The 25,397-nt window shown below is 31.8% G+C and overlaps 1 protein-coding gene across 1 annotated transcript in view; it reads left to right on the top strand.

Moving 5' to 3' along the window:
* LOC123703827 (irregular chiasm C-roughest protein-like) overlaps positions 1-19,209 on the top strand; it is a 110,440-nt gene extending 91,231 nt beyond the window's left edge. The window contains exons 12-22 of the mRNA XM_045651991.1: positions 2,132-2,255; positions 5,488-5,633; positions 8,918-9,071; positions 9,434-9,660; positions 9,941-10,111; positions 13,182-13,347; positions 13,911-14,009; positions 14,667-14,747; positions 15,062-15,138; positions 17,108-17,186; positions 17,846-19,209. Of these exons, the coding sequence (XP_045507947.1) occupies positions 2,132-2,255; positions 5,488-5,633; positions 8,918-9,071; positions 9,434-9,660; positions 9,941-10,111; positions 13,182-13,347; positions 13,911-14,009; positions 14,667-14,747; positions 15,062-15,138; positions 17,108-17,186; positions 17,846-17,877 (1,356 nt within the window). The 3' untranslated portion in view covers positions 17,878-19,209. The remainder of the gene's footprint in view (positions 1-2,131; positions 2,256-5,487; positions 5,634-8,917; positions 9,072-9,433; positions 9,661-9,940; positions 10,112-13,181; positions 13,348-13,910; positions 14,010-14,666; positions 14,748-15,061; positions 15,139-17,107; positions 17,187-17,845) is intronic.
* The last annotated feature ends 6,188 nt before the right edge of the window (positions 19,210-25,397 follow it).

Genomic DNA, 25,397 nt, shown 5'->3' with positions numbered 1-25,397 from the left:
TATTCAGAAATTATGTGAAATAAAGTATCAAAATATGAGAAATCTGGTTATGGAATCACCTTTACTCGATGTAATTAAGAGACCACGATATTTATTGTATGTCATTACATTGTATTATTATGATCAATGGAAGGTACATAATATTTATGGTGCAAAATTTAAAAAATAATTAAATAAGGTTTCCCTTTTCTTAATATTAAATTAATTGTGATTGTAATTATATTTATTTATACTCGTTTAATTAAATTTTGCCATTTTATTTATAGTTTTCAACATTTAATATGTTATATTTTTAATTAAATTTACGATTCTTTTGGATCGACTAAGGCTTTATTTCATGACATATAAATACCAAAAGTTACAAAATAAATAAACATATACGTATTCGAAACAGTTTCTTAGTTTCTTTACTTTGAAAGAATTTAAATCTTTCAGCCTGCGATAGTCTCACTACTGAAGCGTGTTTCTTGGGATTTGTATATAGTGTTCACGAGTTGTTCTTGTATAGAAAGTTTGTAAAATTCACATTTTATATGCTAGAATAGTAGTAAAATATTGTTTTTTGTTTTTTTTTTTTTTTCTATACATTAGGATAGGTGTGTATTTGTAGCTTATATTACATATCTATGCTTTGTAGGATGATTATTTTAAACTTTATAGGTTTAGATAAATACAGTCATACTAGTCATGTTTATGTTGGTCCTAAATACTTATATATATACCCACACAGTAAAATTATTTTGCACAAATAAAACATGTTTCTTATAAATTTTAATTGACCTAAGTAACTATTGAATCGTCTATTGAGATTTGTCCGTCTATTACTAAAATGAAATCATTCCGATACTTTATGACATCTCTGATTGAAAAATGCTTAAAATAATAGATAGGGAGGCGAGGTAGCTAAATGGCGTAATTCAACGGCGTCGTCGAGACTTATCAAAATCGAAAGAGAAAATAATTTCGAAAAGAAAAGCTTCTATGGTAAAAACCATTTTAGCGGTGGGTTTGGCGTGTACGGATTTTCAAAAATGTAAAAAAAAACAGTTACTTGGGCATTCTCGAGCGCGTCAGATATTCATACTACGTATGCCTCAAGTGCCTCTGATAACAACGGTATACTAATCTGCCGGTTTGCGTGGTGGGGCTAGGCATATAAATTCGTCAAAAATGCACAAAAAAAAAATTTACTCGAGCGCGTCAGATTTTCGGATGGGGTGTTAATTAGGCCCCAAGAAATCTCCCCTTAAAAAAACTGACGATTACGGCATGACGATAAGTTACGATGAATTTTTGAAAATGCAGAAAAAAAAAGTCCTTTTGAAATACTCGAGCGCGTCAGATTTTCATAGGGGAGGTTTATCTAGGTATCCTGAAAGCATATTTTCTTAATCTGATAAAAATGTTGGTGGGTTCTCTTAATCTGACCGAAAAAGGTTTGTGGGTTTCTTTTTTTTAATCATCGTTATTTCATATCAATTTTTCTTACCACCCTCAGTTTTCGAGATATACTCAAAAAACCGGGAGTTTGAGTTTTTATGATGCTTCAAGTAAAAAAAAATTAAACTTTGGACAAAAATGAAAAGAGACCTTTTTTTGTAAAATAAAATTACCTTTTTTGCTTATTTAAACTTTTTTTTTTTGAAAAAGTAAAGTTCGCGACTTATATACTGCAACGCGTTTTTCGGAAGATGAAATGGCTCCTCCAGACTTCCGGTCATGCGGAAACCGGCAGATTTTGTGTTTTTGGTAAGTTTTAGATTATATTCTTCAAAATTAAAATAAAAAAAATCGCGCTCGAGAATGCCGGGTTAACGTTTTTTTTTTACAAGTTTGCGACCCTATAACTCGGCGGCGTCAAGGACTTATGGTCAGATTAATTAAATTTAGTCTTAAAACACTAAAATCAACCCCCAATATCTTAATCTGACGCGCTCGAGTATTTCAGACTATCGATTTTTTTTTACTAATCTGATCGTCTATCCTAGGCGCGCGTCACTACATATAGAGCTAAATAGTGAAAAAGTTTGTTCTATTAGGTCTAAGGTATCTCTCATATCTTAAACTGCCACGCTCGAGTATTGCAGAAAATTCCCCTCTTCGCCTCCCTATCTATAATGTTCTTTCACAGATCGTAGGTAAATCGTCAAACCTCTCATTGACTATAACGAAACAATCAGCGGGGCAATACTGGTGTCGAGCTAGTATAGATGGCAGGAAGGATATTGAAGCGGCTGCTATGGTTTATGTTAAAGGTAAGTTTATTTCCCTTAATATATTTTAGTAGTTAATCGTTTATATTATGCAACACGTATAATATATAATTACTATCTTACCGCCCGCGGCTGCGCCCGCTTTGTCTAAAACCTATTAAGTTATATACTAAAACCTTCCTCTTGAATCACTCTATCTATTAAAAAAAACCGCATCAAAGTCCGTTGCGTAGTTTTAAAGATTTAAGCATACAAAGGGACATAGGGAAATAGGGACAGAGAAAGCGACTTTGTTTTATACTATGTAGTTATGATATGAAAAGTATACGACTTATATGTTATGGATTTCAATATTTGCTGATGTGAAAGCTAAAGTACATTTTTTTATTTGTTTTTCTTCTTATTTTAGATAGGGAAGCGCTTGACCACAATCTCGCCTGCTAATTATCTTATAAATCGTAACTTAGAGATTTTGGTGTGTGATTTTTATCTGAAGATTATGATCTTTAATTTATGGAAAAGAGATGTTGTGAAGATTTTCTCTTTATTAAAAGTAATTTTTTCATAAAAAGTAAAACAACTCACAAGGATTAATGCTACACAATAACATGAACTATTCAGTCACAATTCATATGAACTTATCCATTATTTCACTAAACTCGATGAAACTCGAAAAAGTTAAACCACTAACTTTGTTCTCACCTGGTACTAGAAGAAAAGTTTATCGAAGTTTGCATACGACATTGTGTGAATGTAGGAGGCTTGTAGTTAAGTATGGTTTTGGGAATGGTAAATGGATAGTCAATAATTGTATATTTAATAATGTGTAAAGTTCTTTTTTAGCATGCATGAACTTCACTCACTATCGTATAAAATATCGCACTGTCTGTCTGTCTCGAATTCGTGCTTAAACCACTGAACCGATTTGTAAATATTTTGGAGATAGATTTATATTGGAGACCTGAGAAAGGACATAGGATAGTTTTTTTTTCACTAAATCCCACGTGTTAGCGATCGACGTAACGTCGTTGTTAATATGTTTAGGAAAATAATTTAGTGTGTAAGACGGATAAGACCGCACAGTGCTCAATACGAGCAAGTCAGTAAGTACGGTAACCAATGACGAACGAGTAATACGTAGTCGTTATCTCGCTATAGTGTAGAATTGTTAATTTTGTTTATTTTGTTTAAATAGTACGTTTTTGAAATTATTAAATTGTAGTTTATTTGTAATAGTAAATTAATCGTTTGATATCGTATCGATAAATAAATAATTTGGTTAAGGATACATTATTGTCGATAAATATAATATTGTTATGTAGCTTTGTTATCTGGGTACATTAATTGTAAAATTATTAAAATAAATAAAGCAGTAATATTTGGAAATTGTAAAGATTAAAGATGACAAGAAATAATGAATAATGCCTTATTTAGGACTTTCACCGCTTATTTCTTGTTGCCGTATTTGTAAAATGTTACGAACAATAAATACCTAATAGTTGCACAGTAGTTCTCACTTTAACAGTCATGAAGCATTATGTTTGTAAATAGATTATTATGTTATAGTCGATATAGATTAGCATAATTATAATCGCATGTATATTAATTGTAAGTTAGACTATTAATGGTATTTTAGCTTGTTAATTTATTTTTTGTGTATGTTTTATGTTATGTACAAGTTGGTATTATATAGTTCATTATGGAAACTTCTCACATATTACGGTGATGACGTTGTTATTGTAAACTTAAAATATTGTTAATATTTTGCATTATGTATAATACGTAGTTGTGTTTTGTAAAATCTTTACGAAATATTACGTTAGCGCAGCATATGAGGCTACATTACATGTGTGAGCATTGTGCTATGCATGCGCTTTTAGAATCAGTTTATTTAATAACGAGTAAATATTATGGAAATGTGAATTATACTTCGTAATAGAGAATTTTGTTATATGTTAATTTTGATAATTTCTTACGAGTAAGATAAAGAGAATTTGAAGTTAATTTCAATATTGTAAAAGTGTGGTACAAGTTATGTGCAAGTTTAGTAGTAACCTTCGAATTTGTGTATGTTTGTAATTATTTTATATGACGAATCGTATTTCATTGTAAACGTATTTTTGGCTATTTTAAGAAAATAGTGTTTGTATTATTATATGTTGGAAATGAATAAAGTTACGAGCAAGAAAAGGGCTGGTAGATAGTACAAGTAACGTATGATTTGATCGGAGAGCACCGGCTCTCCGTGCGGTAAAACTTTACTTTGGTAACCCCTCCGTCGAGCGTAGGTAAAATGAGTCAAGTGAAGTAAAGCTCAGTCAAGCTCTCGCAGTCAACGGAACACAACGCTCTCTACGCACGGAATTGAAGATCTCACCAGCCCTTGAAAGCTCTACATTGAAGAAGTAACGCTGACTTTTATTTCGCTACGTTATTATAGCGAAGCCCGCGTGCTTCGCTCGCGGAATAAATCCCTCGCGTCTACATACGGGCTGTGACGGCACACCGCGTTTCCACGGGCGCTAGCAGAAGCGTCGGGAGTGGACGTGAACCAGCTACGAAGGCGTTCACTCAGTGTGCATAGTCACACAAGTAGCGTATCGGCCGTGTATAAACATTCGCGTGACCTGCGTACGGGCACGCTCGTACTGCGTCTACCGCCGCGATATACACGGTCGCATATATTGTATCCACGCTACAACACCACGGGAATAGAAATTATGTGAGTTTTTCTTTGATTACGCGGGCGTATGTATAAAATAATACTGTCACTTCGGATTTTGCCTTGATTTTTTATTATTTAATTTGCAATGGAAACAATTAATAATTCTTTTGAATATGAGTAAAATTGCCTAGAATTGAAAGAATTGCTTGTTACACAAGTGCAATGGTAGTTGTTTTTTTTGACACATATGTTTTAAATAATATTTTAATTCATACATTGACCGCCTCCTTGGTACCTACAGTGGTTGACGCGTGAGCGTAGAACCGAGGTGTCCTGGGTTCGATTCCCGGTGGAGACGAAGAAAAAAAAATGTCTCGGTCTGGTAGGATACAGAAGGCTGATCACCTACTTGCCCCTAAAGGAAATCGATCAGTGAATCAGATGTATGCATAATGCATCTGCCCCTTACCCCACTACGAGGACACGGGACTTCACACACACACACACACTTATTTATACATTGAGAAATAATACATTTTGTTATCGAATAAATATAAAAAAATGTGTTAAACTTATGAATCAGGTTATTTTACACAAACTTTGTTACAGGTCCCCCAAAAATAATTTCCAATCAGACGCAGTACGGGATAGAAGGAGACAGCGTGAGGATAGAGTGTATATCCTTCTCTGTCCCCAAGCCAGACCTCGTTATATGGGCGTATGAAGGAAATGAAATTAATTCTTTTCATAACCAAGTAAGTGTGAAATTTGTTAATAATAGTGTAAACGTGGCAAATTGGATGTTGATCCAAAAAATAGTTGGCGAATGTTTATACCTACATTTTTAGTAGGTAGGTAATGTTACGGGTAATTGATAAGCAATTTTTGATAAGAATTGTTAGATCTGTTACGGTGGTATTTTATGTTTAATTTGAAGTATTATAATAGTTACGGGTAAGCAATGTTTGATAATAATAACGGGTTCCTGTTGCTCGAAACTTGGGAATCGATTTCGGCAGTCAGTTGAGGTTTGAAGATCATGTTACTAACCTAGTTAGTAGCTGTTTTTATCGACTCAAAGTCCTTTATAATATTCGACCTTTTCTGAGTGTCGATCTACGAATAAGGCTGTGTGAAAGCATTGTGCTTTCTAAACTAAACTACGCTCTTCCCGTTTACGGACCATGCTTAACAGGAAAAGTACAGCGCCTCATTCAGAGAGTCCAGAATTCCTGTGCAAGATTCTGCGTTACCATTCCACCTAGGTCACATGTAACTCCATTCCTAAACAGCATCAACTTTTTAAAGATGAAGGGTCGGCAAGAGTTATTATTGGCCTGTCTTTTGTTCGATACAATACATACTAAGCAGCCCGGGTATCTCTATACTAAATTGTCGTGGCGTAAAGATGCTAGTAGGGGTGAAATAAGGAGTGGAACTCACGAACTCTCCATTCCGCAGCATAAAACCTCAGCCTTTCGTGGGTCATTCAAATATAGCGCGACGAAATGTTGGAATAATATCCCCCCTCCAATAAAAAATCTTAAGTGTAAGTCCAACTTTCGTCGCACTTACAAATCGTTCCTGCTAAAATTCCAACATTAGTAATTTAATATTCTTCAACAATACCCAATACCTATTATACGTATCCAAAATTATATTCTATTATATTGTTATTTCTTATTGCTTGCTTATTCATTTCATAATTAACACATACTAAACTACCCATAAACTTGACCAAAAATATTATCTCCTATATATATTATATAACTTATTCATTATATATTTATTGAATATATTATGTACTTATTATTATTTATCTAATTGCATACTCCTTCTATCTTAGAGGCGCAAACTAGCCATGTGGGTATCTGGCAGAATTACCAGCGTTGTGGAGTTTGCCTCTGCAACATTTATGCTGAGCCAGGGCCTTTTTGTAGCTACAATGCAATTTTGATATGTCTCATGTAATTTCGATTGTTATCATGTTATTTTATTTTTGTAATTTTGTAATCTTTTTATTTATTTTTGTATTTTATTTTTAATGGTGTCTTGAATGTCATATCATTGTGTTGTTTGGCTCAATAAATCTTTTTGTATTGTATTGTATTGTAATAGATAGATCAGCTACGGTAGCAATGGAAAATGTAATGTAAATGTATAAACACAATGTGACGTCATAAAAGACAATGTAGAGAGTTTTTTGATGATATAATACGTTGAAAGATAAAAAAATTGATTTGAGAAAATAACACAAAAACTGCAGTGCTTAAACAGGAATTAGTTTTCGCAATTGCTCACTTCGAAACAACATAATAGGTTTTTGCAGAAATACCTATTATATCTAGATATTTGTTTATGAAAATACCTTCTTTCTACTTAAATTCTATGTGGTTCTATAGCTAATTTTACATTATTGTGTTAAAAATCCGCCATTTTGTTTCTTATCTTTGCCAGTCATGTCAAACAGATCGAGATAACAGTAACATCATAATAATTCAAACAAAAACCGTCTAATCAGTTACCACTATACAAATAGTTGGATAATACCACAATTAACCCGCCATTGGTGACGTGAATTTGACTTGGTGACCCCGGTCTCACGCACCGGGGTTTTTGACTACGAGTTTTTCTGTAATTTACAGTTCATGCTACTTTTTATTGGTAAAGATATAAAATTTGATGTTTTGTTGTCAATAAAACATAGGTATTTCATAAATCAAATATCCTTTTTTAGCTTAAGACAATATCTTTGAAATAACTAAAATTTTCAAGTATTTTAACAAAGGTTTTTTAAAACTCAAAAATAAAGCAACAATCTTAATTATTTAACAATAAAATTAGGCTTAGTCAGTCTTATGACATTGAAAACATAAAATTAAGTAACATAAATGGTAATACTTCGACCAAAAAAATAAATATACAATACTAAAATCACTCATCTTCAACAGCCAAACAACTAGAGCAAGTTGGTACCTACTACGTGCGATCTGGTTCGAAATTATCTGGTTCGAAGTCACTTCCAGATTCAATTACCAATGACGTTTATAATCTATCCCCATCAGATACTGCTTCTTGCAAAAAAACCTCGAGACGACGCAGATTTCTTTCGTAAGACATGCTGAGACAATGTTCACAATTTGAACAAAAAACACAGAATTTCTTGTAAAATATCGATCAAATCTAGCAAAACGTTTACTAATAATAGAATTATATGATTAAACTATAAATTACAACAATAGCTTTATCAAAATGAGTAAAATAAAAAAAATACACAATAACTATTTGACTTACTTAGTTGGTGACGCCGGTCTCACGCACCGGGCTGGGGCCAAAACTCTGTAACCTGCGCCTGCGTCGCTCTCGCGGGATAGACTAGCGGTAGGGGGCGCGAAATTAGGCAGCTACTCGAAACCACAGTGTAATGCGATAAACGGTGACAAAAATATTTGGGTTTCTTTAACTGCCCGGTCTCACAGACATATAAGGTCACCAATGGCGGGTTAAGTGTTAAAGTATCCTCTATCTTCAAACGAACCAAAGGGTTCTCGAATGTTCCATAGACACAAGGACTCATATTGTTCTAGAGATCTTCAACACCTTAGCTTTTCTTAGAAATAGTGTTATACGAGGTGAATGAGCTTATAGGAAATCTTAGTAACTGTTATATTATTATGTGTAATATAATGTCTTAATAGCTCGATGCTTAATAGTGCCTCTTCTAACGACTTTATATGATTTTATAACGGTGATAAGTAAATATTTTCAATTGATAAGTTTTATAACAAAAAAGCTTAACACGAATAAGGTACTTTAGATGGTAAGGTTGAAGAAAAAACAAGTATAATGTAATAAATAAATTCTTACGTCACGATGTAGGTACATAACATACCTAATAAGGAAGATATCTAGGGGATTTAAAAAGAAAAAAAATATATTAAAAATAAATCCCTCTTATTGCAAAGCACTAAATGACTACAAACCGAATTTTTTTTTATATTAAATATTTAACAGTTCTAAAATGTCCCTTTTCTTTTAGGAATACGTATTTCTAGAAGAAACCTTAGCTGATAGATTGACAAAATCGACACTTATAATAAGAGACAGTCAAGCCAGACATTTTGGTTCATACAATTGTACAGTCAGCAACGCGTATGGAGTGGACAGTATGCAAATAAATCTTTTGCCAGATAGTAAGTATATAAAAAAAAATGAAATTAAATATTTTTAACGCTTCCTGTAAATTTGTCATTTGTTTAAAAGGATAAATGTTATAATTGAATAATTCGCGTTTTAAATCCGTTAATTTTTAAATGGTAATTGATTACATAACACAATTGTAATGCTTTAATAATTGCTATTTGAGGTAATAAAATTGTTGTGTGAAAAATGGTCACCTACTACAATTTTCTAATATTTGTACTTATCGTTCATTTGTTGTTATTATCAACATAACAAATAAAAAAAAACTTTTGAAATCATTTTTAATCTGTATCAAAAAGACTCATCATCACTAATAAATATCATCATAAATACTAATCACCAATTTTTTCAGAATCATCCTCGCTCATAATCATAATATCTGGCGCGTCATTACTAACGATCATAATATTCGTAATAATGTTCATCATTATGCTCTGCCAACGTAAAAGTAACAAATGTGACGTCAAGAAGCCAGACATCCCTGACATTAACAAGGGTTGTCAGTTTGAAAGCGATCGGAATTCCAACATAAGCGACTTGAAAATGGAGTTGCGTCACATTGAGGGTAGTTGTGAAATGGTTTGTGAAATTGTGGTTTTTAAGTGAAATTTATAGTTCTATGTCTATAATGATTGTGTAGATGTAAATTAGTAGCTACAATATTGCTTGTTTTGATAACGTCGAATAACAACAAAAATATATTATTTCAAATATATGAAAGTAGAAACTATAATTAAAAAAAACTAAAGATAAATACGAAACGGTTCAACACACAAATCTCATGAACTGCTTAATCGTTGTTGTTGAAAACAAAACATAGAAATAATACGCATATAATAAAACTATCTTCATACCACAGGATGTATCAAACGAATCAGAAACAGATCTCCGTTCAACATTACATCTAACAACAAATTTGGGTCTACCTCTAGCAGGCCCTGTACCACTCCCAGAGACACTCGATACCGAAATGATGAAACAATACCAACGGTATAGCGGGGAGTTTGCGTTGAACAGCATGCCATTCACGGTGAGTTGATTATTCAAACTCAAACTCAAACATTTATTTATTCAATTATAGTCCTTTTCAGCTATGATGATTCCTGTAACACTTCATCGTGTTCCGAATTACGTATTTTATGTTTAAAACGCCAAAATAATTTTAGTGCATAATATTTTTATTTTATGGCGGCATTATTACCAAAAATATAAAAATGAAACATCTTAAGCTTATAAATCAAAAACAGTATTGTTTAGTTTGATATAATGAAAAATAAAATAAAATAACACAAAAATGTAATACCTACGTAACTCGTGTACATGAAATGGATCGTTGAAAAATCATAGAGTTGGAAAATCATATAATCGGCGCCCATCTTGTGATCGTTTGTCAATCGAGTCAATCGTCTGTACGAGTGCGTCAGCCTTGTATACAAGTTGTATTTTTATATTGATACTTTACGTGGTATTCTGCTATTGTTACTAATTGTTATTGTTGACTTTTTGTTGCTGTTGTTTGCTAAATTTCCTTAGTTAATTGATGGCGAAATGCCGAAAAAACTAATTTTGGTACATTATTCAAATCGATTTCATTTCCATATAAAATATTATCGATTATCGGAAAGAATTGATATGATTTCAGTACAGACATCTCTACACGTGTCAAAAATCGATGTGTCACAGAAATCATCTTAGGTGGAAAGGACTATAGACTTCTTAGGCCGGTTGCAGAGCTTGACCGACCATCAGTGCGTGCGTACGTTAGTCGCGCTTGTCATATGTATGGAAATTCATAAAACCGTTCATAGCTAGACTGACCATACGCACGCGTATTGTCATACATATGACAAGCGCGACTGACATACGCACTGATGGTCGGTGAAGCTCTGCAACCGGCCTTATAAAAGCACTTTTGAATTATTGTCATAACATTTTTTAACATTTACTTTTTTTTCATGATCGCGGTCATTATCACGGTCATTATAGCAGAATGTCATCATATTATCTATCTATCAGGTTATGTATCAGGTTATGGTTAGGTATCTATCAGGTTGATCATAGAATTGACACTCATAAACATAACACCTAACAACCCACCACTAACAGACACATTCCATACCGAAATGATGAAACAATCTAGATACTAATAATATTATAAAGCTGAAGAGTTTGTTTTAACGCGCTAATCTCAGGAACTAGTGGCCCGATTTAAAAAATTCCTTCAGTGTTACATAGCCCATTTATCGAGGAAGTTTATAGGCTATATCATCAGCCTTAGACCAACAGGAGCGGAGCACTACGGGTAAAACCGCGGAGCACAGCTAGTAAAAGAATAAAAACATTCAATCAGAGAAGCGAACAACCTTTTGACGAATACAACTTTGATCGTGCACAAATTTAGATAAATTCAATACAACAAAGAAATAGGCGAAAATCACTAAACTAGATGAGACAATACAACTTGAAAATGACCTGCATTTCAAAGCCAATCTCACATTTGATGGAAACAAGCGAATGCAAACAGTACCTAATCTACACTATGACGTCATACGTCACGAGAATTTGCACATGCCAGCGCTCAAGCAATTTGTACAGTCTACATGCGACAGAGATCGAGTTTTAGGCTCTAATATATGCTTTGGTGTGGCGAATTTAGAATTTAGCGTCTAGTTTTGTCAGGACAAGCTATTTTGGGCCATCAACGCTATGGGCGATTAGAGGCAATCACGATTGTTTAAAGGGTCTATCTCGCCGTAATGGCAGTATATCGACAATCATTTGTTGGGCCAACACTGCCTTTTGTGTAGAGGGCACATCAAATAGAGCTAGGAAACGAATTGAGACAGTGATTAAATCAATTTCAAATACTTATTAATAATGCTTTATTCACATTCCTTGCTATACGATGTTTATGTTGGTACATAGGTACCTACTTGATTCCATGATCCGTTTGACCGCATAACCCTTATAGAAAATGACTTAACAAAATACATACATTTAACAAACAAATCCAACATTTTCCATTCATCAAAGCAACGATTATTAATTCAGAAAGCCGTATAAACTACCGCTAAGAAATAATTCAAAACGTGACTGCTTTTCAAATAACCTCGTGTAATTTGATACGGAATCCTGTGAAACTGAGACGATTACTGTTCGTGGGTTTGTTTGGTTGATTATCTTACAATTGAATGATAATATTGAGGTTTCATAAAACTTGGTTGTGCCTAAAATTCTGCTAAGTATATTCTAGACTGATTTTTGGTGGTTGGTACATACGAATATAAATAACTAAGTTATGCCTTAAATTGTGCTGTTTTCTGGACTATTTTATGCTGGTTAGTTCATAAGAATGTAACTAGGTTTTGCCTAGAATTGTGCTATATTCTAGATGTAAATAAAGCTGATCTTTTCTGTTTGAAATTTGATACAACGATAGATTTATTGGTTTATATTGTACTACATATAGATCTACGAAATACATTTAATAGAAAACAAAAGGATCAATTGTAATATGACATAAAAAGTGCAAGAGCAATCCCAAATCATAATTAAGAAACATTAATTGAAGATGGTAATAATTGTTCTGGTTGTAATTCGAATCTCCAAGGAGGTCCTTTGTAACACCAGGAGCAAGAAACTTCATAGAAACAAACAAGTTGATTATTATTTGCTTGTCTGGTGTACTTCACTTTGGTCCGAATATCTTAAGGGGTGAAATATGACATGTTATTTCGATTGAACAACAGAATTGGGATGATGTTGAACAGTGAACTGCTACGTATATATTTCGTAGATTTTGGAGATCAAAATCTATCAAAATATCAAGATATATCTTTTGCAGTTCAAATGTTATATTGTTTATAAATAACGATGAGCGTTGTTGCTGTGTTGAAGATATCTTTACAATTACGTCTAACACAGGTTCAGCGTCTATCTTTAGTATAAACAAATTATAAGTTTAATTTGTAATTAAAGTAACATTTTATGAAACATCTAATTAATTTACCTTTCACTCTCATCATCACAATGTTTTCTCTCCATTTGTCTTGTTTTTCTATATACATAATCATAATATTTATTATTTATTGTACCAACAGCCCAACCAAAATGGCTATGTCCCCTACGTAGACTACACCCGTGACTACGCGCCCCCCGACACAAGTTCCCTCTCACGAAGCACGGATATGTCCACATACCAGAGTCATTGTGGATCATTGAACAGGCAACAGAGTTGTGGAAGACTTACCGGGATGGGACCGGATTGTGAGTATTGAAGATATAAAGGATACACAAACTCAAACATTTATTTATTCAATTAGACTTCTTCTAGAAGTTCTTTTGAATTGTCATAGTTTTACCATTATACACATAAAAGATGAAAAAGAATAATAATCTTAAACTTGATCAGCCTATTTATTGAGATTGTTGTTTAATTATCTAAATAGAAAGCGTGGGGTGTTCTTTAGGCACATAAAATCGAAAGAGTAGAAGACATTCGTTTTCTGGCTAGACGTTGATCCGGTTTGGCAAAAAGATGCCGGTTCGAATCCTGCCTCGAGTTTTTTTTTTGATGTTTTTAATCGTTTAAAATTTCTCATGTTAGTTTAATTACATGTTAGTTAACAATATTGTTTTTCATTTAGATTAATTTAAAACATTTGCGTTTGATCAGCCAGTCAGTTCTAGATAAAGAAGTCTGTATATTAAAATAAAACATTAAAATAAAACACAATCAAGTTAAACGTATTTTAACAATTATAACCATCAATTTTATTGAAAAATACAGTGAGAAATAATAAAAAAACTAAAATCTCTAATATTTTTAGTGATACCAATGTCGAATCCCGGCGTTATAATGTCTGGTGTGGACGTACGGTATGCAGCGACGTATGGCAATCCGTATTTAACTGGCAGTGGACCTCTTGGTAAGTTACATTGTGAATTCATTCTATAATTTAATTATATTATTACATTATGTGTTAGCTTTATAAATTACTAGCTGCTCCGCGCGGTTTCACCCCCGTGGCTCCTCTCCTGTTGGCCTTAGCGTGATGATATATAGCATGTAGCCTTCCTCGATAAATGAGCTATCTAACACCGAAAGTATTTTTCAAATCGGACCAGTGGTTCCCGAGATTAGCGCGTTCAAACAAACAAACAAACTCTTGAGCTTTATAATATTAGTATAGATTAGAAGATAAATTAGTAAGAGTATATAATACAATGTCATTTTAATAAAGGACGTTTCGAAGTGTACTTGTGTTTATACGATAGTTTTTTAAATGATCATATTATGTATGAATTGCATAAAAATAATCAGAGTTTGTGATGATAATGTTGTTAGAAAAATTACAGAACAAAGTACCTTTTTTAGAGAAAATAAGGGATTAATAATCATTGTATTTATTTAACTAACTTACAGCTGTTGTATTGATTTGTGGAACTTATAACAACATTGTGTCTCTATAGTTTGGTTTCTCCTAACTATAAGTTAGTATACCCTAGAGGTGCTCAAGTTACCACTGTTCAAGATAATATAATTAAACTTGAGTTATAGAATTTAAAACGTATTAATTTTACAGCATATCCTCCACAACCAAATACTTCGTCTAAAAATGCACCGCCACCCTATTATACTTTGAAGAGTATTCATCATCAATCAGGTTTGTTATTTTGGTTACATTTGTGATAATTTTGCGTCGTTCTATTTTTTGCAATACCTAGATATTTAATATGTTACCAGTTCGTTCTTACCAGTTATTTTTTTGCACTTACAACATAGTTTTCATCATGTTTTTGATATATCTGTGCTAAAACAATAACTTCTAACCTAACCTAACTAGCTACATTTTTTCAAATTTTCAAGAGTACTAATTACTTTTGTACTAAAATCTATAATATAAACACTTAAAATGTCATAGCATTGCATTAGCATTTTATTAGTAAGACCGTATATAAATAGATATTTCATAACCAGGTGGTATGACGTCACCACCGTGTACATCATCATCTCGTATCGCTTCTAGTCCCCAAGGCACATCAGCTCAACCGCAGGTAATTTTGAAAAGTAATTTTTAATATTGTATTAGTTTTATTTCGGGAGGGGTTTTTATTATGTTATTATTTTAGGAGTTTCCCTACTATTTGAGGTTAAATAGACTAAATTTATAGAATGTTTGTTATTCTTATTGCAATAATTGTTCTGCTTTAAATAGTAAAACGCCCAACGAATCAAGATAACGAATATTTTTTGCTTGAACAAAAGGGTAACAGTGCTTTTAAGAGGTCACAAATTTCGCCGTTTTTAGTGTTAAGCTAATTTTAAAGGGATGCTGTCATTCGGACCTGTTTTTAAATTTGTATCTGTTTTTGGATTATTTGGATATCCTTTAGTTTTACTATAGATATCGTATTATATTTTAGGGAAGATTTCTCCTTATAAGTGAGGGAATAAAAGGAAATGAAAGACTTTTGGCGTTAGTTATGTTTATTATATTATGGCTCAAGAGCTATTTTTAGACACATTAAATATATTTGGGTTGTCTTTGTAGTAACAAGGGTTCTAAATTGAGCTTATTCTCTGTTTCTTTTCGATTTAAATGTGGGTGGAAATGTTTTATTTTTATATAGGATTGAAACAGACGGGACCAATGCGACTATTTTTATAAAAAACAATCAATTGGTTGATAAGTAGATAAGTAAGATGGTGGCGCAGAAGCAATACAGTTTGTGGATTACTCTTTTAAAGTTAAATCTTTTAAACTAAATATTTTTTTTATTGAAGTGTAACTTCTTCAGGCACGTTGAGAGTAAAATTTAAAGGTCGCGTCATGACAATACCGTCACGTCATGGCGTAATGCGACGATTTTGGTATCTTTGAATCTTGCCAAAGAAATTTCACTTCTGACACTTGTGCTTGGCACAAATTCTCTTTTTTATTTTTAGTTCCTTATCAGAAAAGCTCAAAAACAATTAGCTTTCAATTAGTCTATACCTTTACAGTACGCGTCACGTAAAAAGAACGCTGGATGAAAGTGATGGGGTGTGTTTGAGCATGGATCGAGTTTTGCACGTAAGCTATGTGCCGATCATTTTATTTTTGAACTAGGCTCGCGAATCGTGGCTTCGCAACTACCTATTTGTTATTCTTATACCACCTCATAACACCAAATAGACCGATAAATCGCCAATGCGCAGCTTAACCGTCAGCGTTCTTTTTACTTGACGCGACCTGTACCTTAATATTATATCCTTTTTATACCTTCCTCAACTATGTAAAGAATAGATAGAGTAGGAAAATTTAGAATAGCCTTAATTTAAACTAGGTATAATATTGTGATTTGTTTTAATAATAAAGTAAATGATCAAAATAAATAAATGATCGTGTCATTATCTATTTAAATATACCGTTATTTCATAGAGACTGAAATAAATTGTTTATTCATCAATTTATTCGACTTATTGTGTTTGCGAACAAGTTAATTATAAATTTATTTGATTGTAGTTCAAAATTCAAATCCTCTTAAAATATCCTCCAGAAAATAACAATGTAGATAGCGGATAAATTGAAATGTAAAACAATCAAATTGAAGTTAATATAATTTTGATAGTTTAACATTGTACAAAGGAAAATCGAATAGATTCTAAAATTGATAAATTGTATTACTGTTAGGGTGATTGTACAACGTATATTATTTTAGGGTTGTTTTAGTTTAGGGAAATAGGAGTGAAGGGTATTTCTATGATAAAAGTTTATTTGAAACTTAATATATATTATTATTTACAAGATACATCATGTAGAAATAGATTTATGTAGAATCAGGATAAATAAATAATTACTGTAATCCCAAATCTTCGACCTCTGAAGTTTAAGATTCTGAATCTTAAAATATCTTTTCATTATGTACAAAAGGAACAACAAAAAAACGATTAATTAAAATGTCAATTAAAACTTTATCTAGATTATTATATTAAGTAAGATAGTGTATAAGGTGCTTTACAGAATTAAACTTTTGTTCAAAGGCACCTAAAATAAACCAGTCGGCCCTTTACATTTTGCCGCCGACAAGCCAAGGTCTGCAAACTTCAAAATTATCTAAAGGTAAGCGTAGTTTGTAGTGATAAATCTCTATTGTAACGGGTTTGAAACTATCCATACTAATATTATAAATGCGAAAGTAACTCTGTCTGTCTGTTACTCAATCACGCCTAAACTACTAAACCAATTTGCATGAAATTTGGTACGGAGATATTTTGATACCCGAGAAAGGACATAGGCCACCTTTTATTGCGAAATATTTACCACCGGCGAAGCCGGGCCGGACCACTAGTTATAAATAAAATATTGAATTTCTGTGGATATTACTTATTTTGTTTCAAAGATAAGGATTAAGGCGTATAATATAATGATTTATTTTCAAATTAAAAAAAAACTCGCTTATCCGAAGCGATTGGGAGAGCGTATTTTTCGGATATGAAAATTTCGGATAAACCGAGGTCCTCTTTAATTCACATCAAAAATTCAAGTTATTATACTGTCCTACTTGTAAATTAAGTTGCGATATTTATTTTCAACTGTGTGGCTATAATATAACAGGCTTCCATTTAAAAATTAAATTTAATGCATATAAAATCTGCCTGCCTGTCTTTACATCAAAAATTTAAACAGTTATATTAGATTAATGTAATTCTTAAGAGCTTTCTTAATTTAGTTGTTTATTTTCAAAAATATATATTTTACTAATCTATACTTTATTACAGGTAATGGCACGGGAAACGGGACTCACGTTTGATCTCATTTTGATATATTTTTAAGTGTGTGTCTCTTAGTGTAATTGAAAATACACCTGGTGGCAAATAAAATGGTACAGTCGAGAAAATAATTTTTTTTATTAGAAATGTATGTTCGGTCAGAAATTGTGAATTTAATACGAATATTGAAGGCCTAAAATTTTTAAAGCTTTAAAATAGATGTCAAAGAATGTAATTTTAAGTAGCTTAAAGAGATTTACTTAGATGATTGTAAATATTAAACTAGGTGTGAAGTTTGTAGACATTTTAACACATTTGTTACAATAATATGTGTGACGTCATAAGAAATTAGTAAATTAAACATTATACAAAAAAAATTGAAGTCATATTGTATTTATAAATATTTTGAAATAGCTATTTCAATCCGTAGTCTTTAAAATATACATTTTCTTTCTGGATAATGTCTAAGAATGTCATGTTATCGATACAATGTCTTTTAGAAAGGAATCGTCTTCTTTGTATTTCAAAATATGCATATCTCTTATTACCTATTTAACTTGAATGGGTGGAGATTATTTCATGTGATTATCATAATACATTTTAAATTTATTTTCTTTGGTCTCCTAAGGATTGATACATTTTGTGGCAAATGAATATTAAAATCTTTATCAAAAAATCTCCTGAAATTCCTGTAAGCTTTATTTATAAAGGGCATTAATTAAATAACTTAAGAAATATGAATTATTGTTTAATAGTGTTACTTTAATAATTAAGCTATGTAAAACATGATTACAAAATCCAAATTATTCTATTTTCTACATTAGTTACTTTACTTCTTAAAAAATACAAACTTCACACCAACTTTATTACTAAGACTGAAATGTAAAATAATTCTACCATATAGGATGTATTAATGTGTTTTTAAACTGCCTGATTTTAGACGTCTATAAAATAAATTATGGAATTGATATTTTTTCTTGCACGCGTTTTTACGCACAGCGTTGTAGGCACTTATGTGCAATGCAATTTAGAAAATATATGATAAAGGTAGCCATTTTCTTTCTTTTCTATATTAACGATGCAAATTGAATTTTTTTTCTGTTCAAATATCTGGAATAAGTACTGTATTTAAATATTACTCCTACCATTTACCTTGGTGCTTAATTTGGTTAAGCAATTAATGATTTTTTTAATTTATTACTTTTATTACGTCACGAATTAGGCTACCTTTATTGTGTATTTTTATACAAATAAGTATTTTACACACAAAACTGTTCACACAACGTCATGTATTAATAAAATTTGATTTATTTTATAAGTTTTAAACTGAATGAATTTGTGTATTAATTTGATAGGTACATTATTATTATTTTTTATGATAATCAAGACGTAAAAAAATGAAACATTCAATATTAACATATCGAATGCCGTCCATTACTCATAAGAGATTTTGATTTAAAGTTTAAACTAACTCAGCCCCCGGAATCACAGACACAATAGAAAATCTGTGTCGTGGTCCGATCGGGCCGCTCGGGGCTCAATGGGTTAATGTGTAAACATTTTGTGTGAAATATACTATATTTAAGCTATTGTAAGATAACTTCATAACTTTAGTTTATTTATGAAAGTGAGATCAGAGTTTTTGTCAATCTACCCTCATACTAAATATAAAAATATGATTTTTATGTATGAATAAACGATTTATTTCCTCTATATTTCCTTTTTCATCAAAGACCTTTTTAAATATATCCGGTAGATAATAATATTATAGTTTTTATTTGTAAGATATTTTTTTTTTTTGATAAATCAAACGTTCATCGTTTATGCGATATAGCTATTGAAGAATAATTTTCGATACGTTACATGCCTTCAAGGCAAGGAGAAGAACGTTCATTTTTTTAAGATATACATTTGTGGTTATCTAAAGATCCATCATTTTTAGGAATTTTTTGCTATTTACATACCATGAAAACTGATGATAATTTACTGAAAAATCTTAATGAAATCGAAAATTATTATTCATGAATCAATGGTTACTTTTTTATTAATTTTATAATAAATTATTATGAAATTATAAAAGATCTTAATATTTCCCTAAAATAAATGTTCTCAAATTATGAAGGAGGCTTGACAACAATTCGATGTAAACTCATAATTATTTGCTCTCGGCAGTTTATTTTTGTATTATTCTGCGTTTATGCTGTGAAATAAATTTTTGGTGATATCATCCAGTTGTTTTATTTAAAACCCAAGAGACCTAGCAAATTAATGATGAAATACGGCTCCCATGTTCGGAGCGTGGAATAAATTCTTATATTGTTTTATTTAACAAATAATATGAAAGAATAAATGAGCTGAATGTAAAAAGAAGTATTCGAACAATTTTAGAGTCGAAATGATTTTCTTTGTTCTTTACTTCTATTACATAATAGAATACGAAAGTTTGGCAGTATGTATGGCTGTTTGTTACTCTTTCACGAAAAAAATACTGAAACGATTGCAATTAAATTTAGAACACGTAATATAAAGGATAACTCGAATTAGTGCTTCATTTGAATCTATATTAATGATTTTTCGTTGGTTTGGTTGATCGCACTTATCTCAAAAACTACGATTCCGATTTTAAGAAATCATTTCAGTATTAGATAGGCCCTTTATCGAGAAAGGCTTTATTTTATCATCACGAAGATACTATAATCATCACTAAGAAGCAACGCAGGTAAAACCGCGAGGCCCAGATGGTACATATATTTACACGAGGAAAAGAAAAATAAAAACCGCAATTAAAAATGGTAAGTTAGGTTATCAGTAAAACAGCAACACTTCCCGAAAATTCAATAACACTCCATCTAAAGAACAAGCCAAATTCAAATGTCCTCAAATACAATGATATTCATATCTACCTGAGCAGTTCCAGAATCCTCTTTAATCTCAATATTAATCCGTTACCGATAAGCAAATTAATTCCCAAGCTATAGAACTACTGTGCCCGGAGCTTCGAGATTGAACGTAAACACTGGGACGCTTTTGTCGGGCTGGTTATTAGATTTAGGCTCAGTGCAATGTGCAAGAAGGCTTTTTAATTAATGATATTGGGTCAGAAACTGATTGTGACTAGGACTAAATAGAGTTGAACGAGGTAGATGTTAAAGTTGCGTAAGTATGAAATAATAGAGTCGGTTTAAATGAAATGTAGAGTTGTAATTGCTTTGAAAATTCCAAAACAACGAATTGGAAGATTGTCATTTGTGTGAACTGTGAATAAGCGAAAAACTAATAAAGTAAACCAAATAAGGTAAAGCATGACCTATTAGGTACGTCTAAGCGAAGGTAAGGTAATACGGTAGGTATAAATAATAACAATTAATTATTAATTATTATTATCATACTAATATTATAAATGCGAAAGTTAGTGAGGATGGATGTGTATGTGTGTGTTTGTTACTCTTTCACGCAAGAACTACTGGACCGATTACAATGAAATTAAGCACACATATTAAAGAGGGTAACTTGTATACATAGGATAGGTTTTATCCCAGAGAACCTACGGAAACGGGAACTATGCGGTTTTCTATGAAAACGCGGACGAAGCCGCGGGCGGAAAGCTAGTTTTACGTAAAATTCAAAACGATTCAAGAGAAATCTGTAACAGAAAATTTACGAGAGAACTAAAAGTACTTGTAAGTTTGAATCATTGTATTCATAGCTAACTTAATTATAACAATGGAAATTCCCAGTACTAAGTTAACGATTGCGTTCCTAAGTGTGAAGTTCGACTCACAGTTAAGTTGTATGTTGACGGAAACGGAAATGCTAACACAGCTAGACAACCGGAAGTGCTGAACCACACTTCCGGTCCATGTCTGCAATTGTGGCATCTTATTATAATGGCGCAATTACTGTATATTGTTCAATGTAATAATTTGTAAGGTAAGGGTTTATGATGCCGTAAGTAGTAATCTGTGACACTGCTTATGTAGGTACCTAATACCTATCTACATATATTTTGAAATATATGTAGGTACGTACATATATTTCAAAATAATAATTATGTAAAAAGCAAAAACTATGTAAACTAAAACCTTCCTCTTCAATCACTCTATCTATTAAAAATACCGCATCAAAATCCGTTATGTAGTTTTAAAGATTTAAGCATACAAAGGGACATAGGTACAGAGAAAGCGACTTTGTTTTATACTAAGTATGTATAATATGCAAAACTAAAATTTTACTTGCGTCAAAGTTTTCGCTTTTGTGAAGTGCAAAATTTAAGGATTATTTTACTATTATTACAATCAATATAAAATGGAACATCAGCGACTCTTTTTTAAGCTTTATCTGATGTAATTACAAGTTCATATTTTTCAGCTATTTAGTTAAACTTCTTGGTCATAACCAATGACCTATTATACTAGTAGACGCGGCATACGCCAACATCATTGCACTAAAAAACAGCGTAATTAATACATACCTACTTACTAACGCATTATCACCAATACAGTTGTTCTCTCTTTCACTCTCACGCACGAGACATAATACATGTCTCACTCATGTACTTCGTAATAACAACTGCCGATTAAAATACAAAAAGAACGTCCAGCCACGACGCTGAATGGTGCGTGACTAAGTGAAACTCGGGCACTTACCTGAGTTTTTTCTTGCCAAAATAGAGAGCGGGTAACGTATCTAGTTCTTTTATATATCATAGGTCATAACGGTCTAATAAATCTGTGCTAATATTATAAAGCTGAAGAGTTTATTTACCACTTGTCCGATTTGGTTTCTTTCGGTGTTAAATATGTATTTATCGAGGAAGGCTTATAGGCTATATAATTATCATCACGCTAAGATCAATAGGAGCGGAGCAATGCGGGTAAAACCGCGGGGCACAGCTAGTACATTGATATAAAGCTAAATTCTTTACACAGAGTACGGACGAAGTGATCCCAACATTTCATTTACTGTTCCTTTTGAGATACGGCAGCGTAAAAATTTAATCTTTACCTAGGTTATTAAATTAAATTCTTTTCAGATTAACATAGAGATATCTAGATGGTAAGTTATTCAAATAATTCAAAATTATTAAGCATAAAGTCCTCTTTAAGAGACGCACTTTTGAAAAGGGGTTACAAGCCAATAGGCTTGAAGGAATTGACAGGAATACCTGTCTTCGGGTGAATTAATGTAATTCCTACTAATATTATAAATATGCGAAAGTTTGTGAGGATGGATGTATGTGTATGTATGTTTGTAACATATCTAGCTCTTTCACGCAAATACAACTGAACCGATTTCAATGAAATTGAGCACACATTTAGAGAGTAACTTGGATTAACAATAGAATAGGTTTCATCCCGGAAATCCGAAGGGAACGGGATCTATGCGGGTTTTTCTTTGAAAACGCGAGTGAAGCCGCGCGCTGAAAGCTAATAATCACAATAAACCTGGACTAAGTATAGAAAGGGTTTCCTACGAGCAATTTGTGTTATAAGGCTATTAACATCTATAAATAAACTTCATTATATCGCACAGTTGCAAATTTTTATTGTCAAATTAAGATTTTTTTTTCTACGTATTTTTCCGGGATAAAAAGTATCCTATTTTATGCCCAGGATAATAAGGTATAATTATACCAAGTTTCATCGAAATCGAACCGTTAGTTTTCACGTGATGCCTGAACATACAGACAGACAGACAGACAGACAAAATTTTTTTTAATCACATATTTGGGCTTGGTATCGATCCAGTAACACCCCCTGCTATTTATTTTTTCAATATTTTCAATGTACAGAATTGACCCTTCTACAGATTTATTATATTATGTATAGATTTTAGCTTCATCGAGTTTTATGATTAGAATAGTCTGTATCTAAACAAAAAGCGTTTTCAAAACTATATAAAACTGACTAGGGAATTCAACGTGATGGTACAAAAAATATAAAGCCAGGAATTGTATTTATCAGATATTTTGTTTATTAGAAAAATATCCCGTCCTAAGAATTAAGATCGAATGATCCTATATGCTTACATTTTTATTAACAGTGTTTAATAATTGTTTTGATTTTATTACCAATTTATTAAAAAACTACTGGTCCTGTTTTTTAACGTTCTACAATCTGTGTAGGCAATTGGAATATTAGGTATATAGATAATATACCTATATTTTATTTTCATTTTTATAACCGAGTTAAAACGAGCGAAGCTGGGACAAGAAGCTTGTAAAATATACTACTTTAACTAACAAGCTTTTCCATTTCACATCATTTCACGTAAGTAATACATAATAATTAACTTGTATACAATAAAGTACTCTCACACCTATATAAAGTCTCAGACCGAATAAATTACATAGTATTCTAGCACAAGAATTACTTCTCTTGAAAAACGATCAAACCCTCAAAGTTCAGGACAATTGACTAAAGTTCAGTTTTTACAGCCAATTGAGAATTAAGAGCTAAATGTAGAAACTTTTGTCACAATTGATTTAGCGTTTTTGTTAAAAAGAATGTAGTTTATCTGTTGTAGTTATAAAGATCATTTTAAGTACTAATAAAATAAAGAAGAAAGTGAATTTTAATTATTAGAACTCTACTTTTTGAAATAATTAATAATATGTTTATTTAATGTAGAACTGAAAAGTTTGAACTGGGAATCGAACCCAGGTCTATATTTATGTATATATATAACCTGTAATTAAATAGCAAAAATGTTTTGATTTTTTATTAAAATTCGAAGTCTTAGCATTTTTCAAAATTATCTCATACTGATTCAATCCATAATGTTACTAAACATGCTTATTGGAATCAAGAGTGAAAGCTCCCGGAAAAAATATAATTGAAAAGTTAACAAGTATTGCGTTCGTAATGTTTTTACATATCCGATTTTCCAACGAATCCGAATTTTAAAACTTTTTTTGCGAACACTTTTCCTTACCTTTCATACCTTTCACCCAAGTTGGAGCATGCACAAAAACGTACACGGAATTATCGTCTCTAATAGTCTACAATTAGGTACTAAATTTGCTTGTGCAATTTTTGAGGTAGGATGCAAAACTTTTGGGTGTTCTGTACTCACCGGCATATTATCTAAGTTCCACCTGATCATAAAAAATAATTGAATTGCGGTATAGTACCATAATATCATAGCGTCTGTAATGTAGGTATTAAGATTCGAGCCTGGATGGGCCAAGGTCGTTTGGGGGCTTATAATCTAAATTTGTAAATTGGAATTTAGACCCTATTTGTGCGTTGTAAATATTTTATTTCACAGCCTCAGTTCGGGATTTCCTTGTAACATTCAATTATAATTGGGGATTTTATATTTTTTTGGAGCTTACTTATAATGTAATTTAAATATTTAATAATAGAGTGTTTAGCTTTGGTTGGATGTTTTTTGGGCAATGTTATGAATAAGAAAGCGCTTCATCTTATTACAATAAGGATGGAATTGATGATTTTTATTGAGTTGTTTAGACGTGATGAATATACAAACATTCAATGCCCAATAGGATAGCTCATAATATTATATATAGAATATAATACAGCTGTGCCGCGCGGTTTCA

Source organism: Colias croceus, chromosome 27 (genome assembly GCF_905220415.1).
Source record: "Colias croceus chromosome 27, ilColCroc2.1".
NCBI classification, from domain to species: domain Eukaryota; kingdom Metazoa; phylum Arthropoda; class Insecta; order Lepidoptera; family Pieridae; genus Colias; species Colias croceus.
The sequence above is the reverse complement of the archived record's forward strand: the minus strand, read 5'-3'. Positions and strand labels throughout refer to the sequence as shown.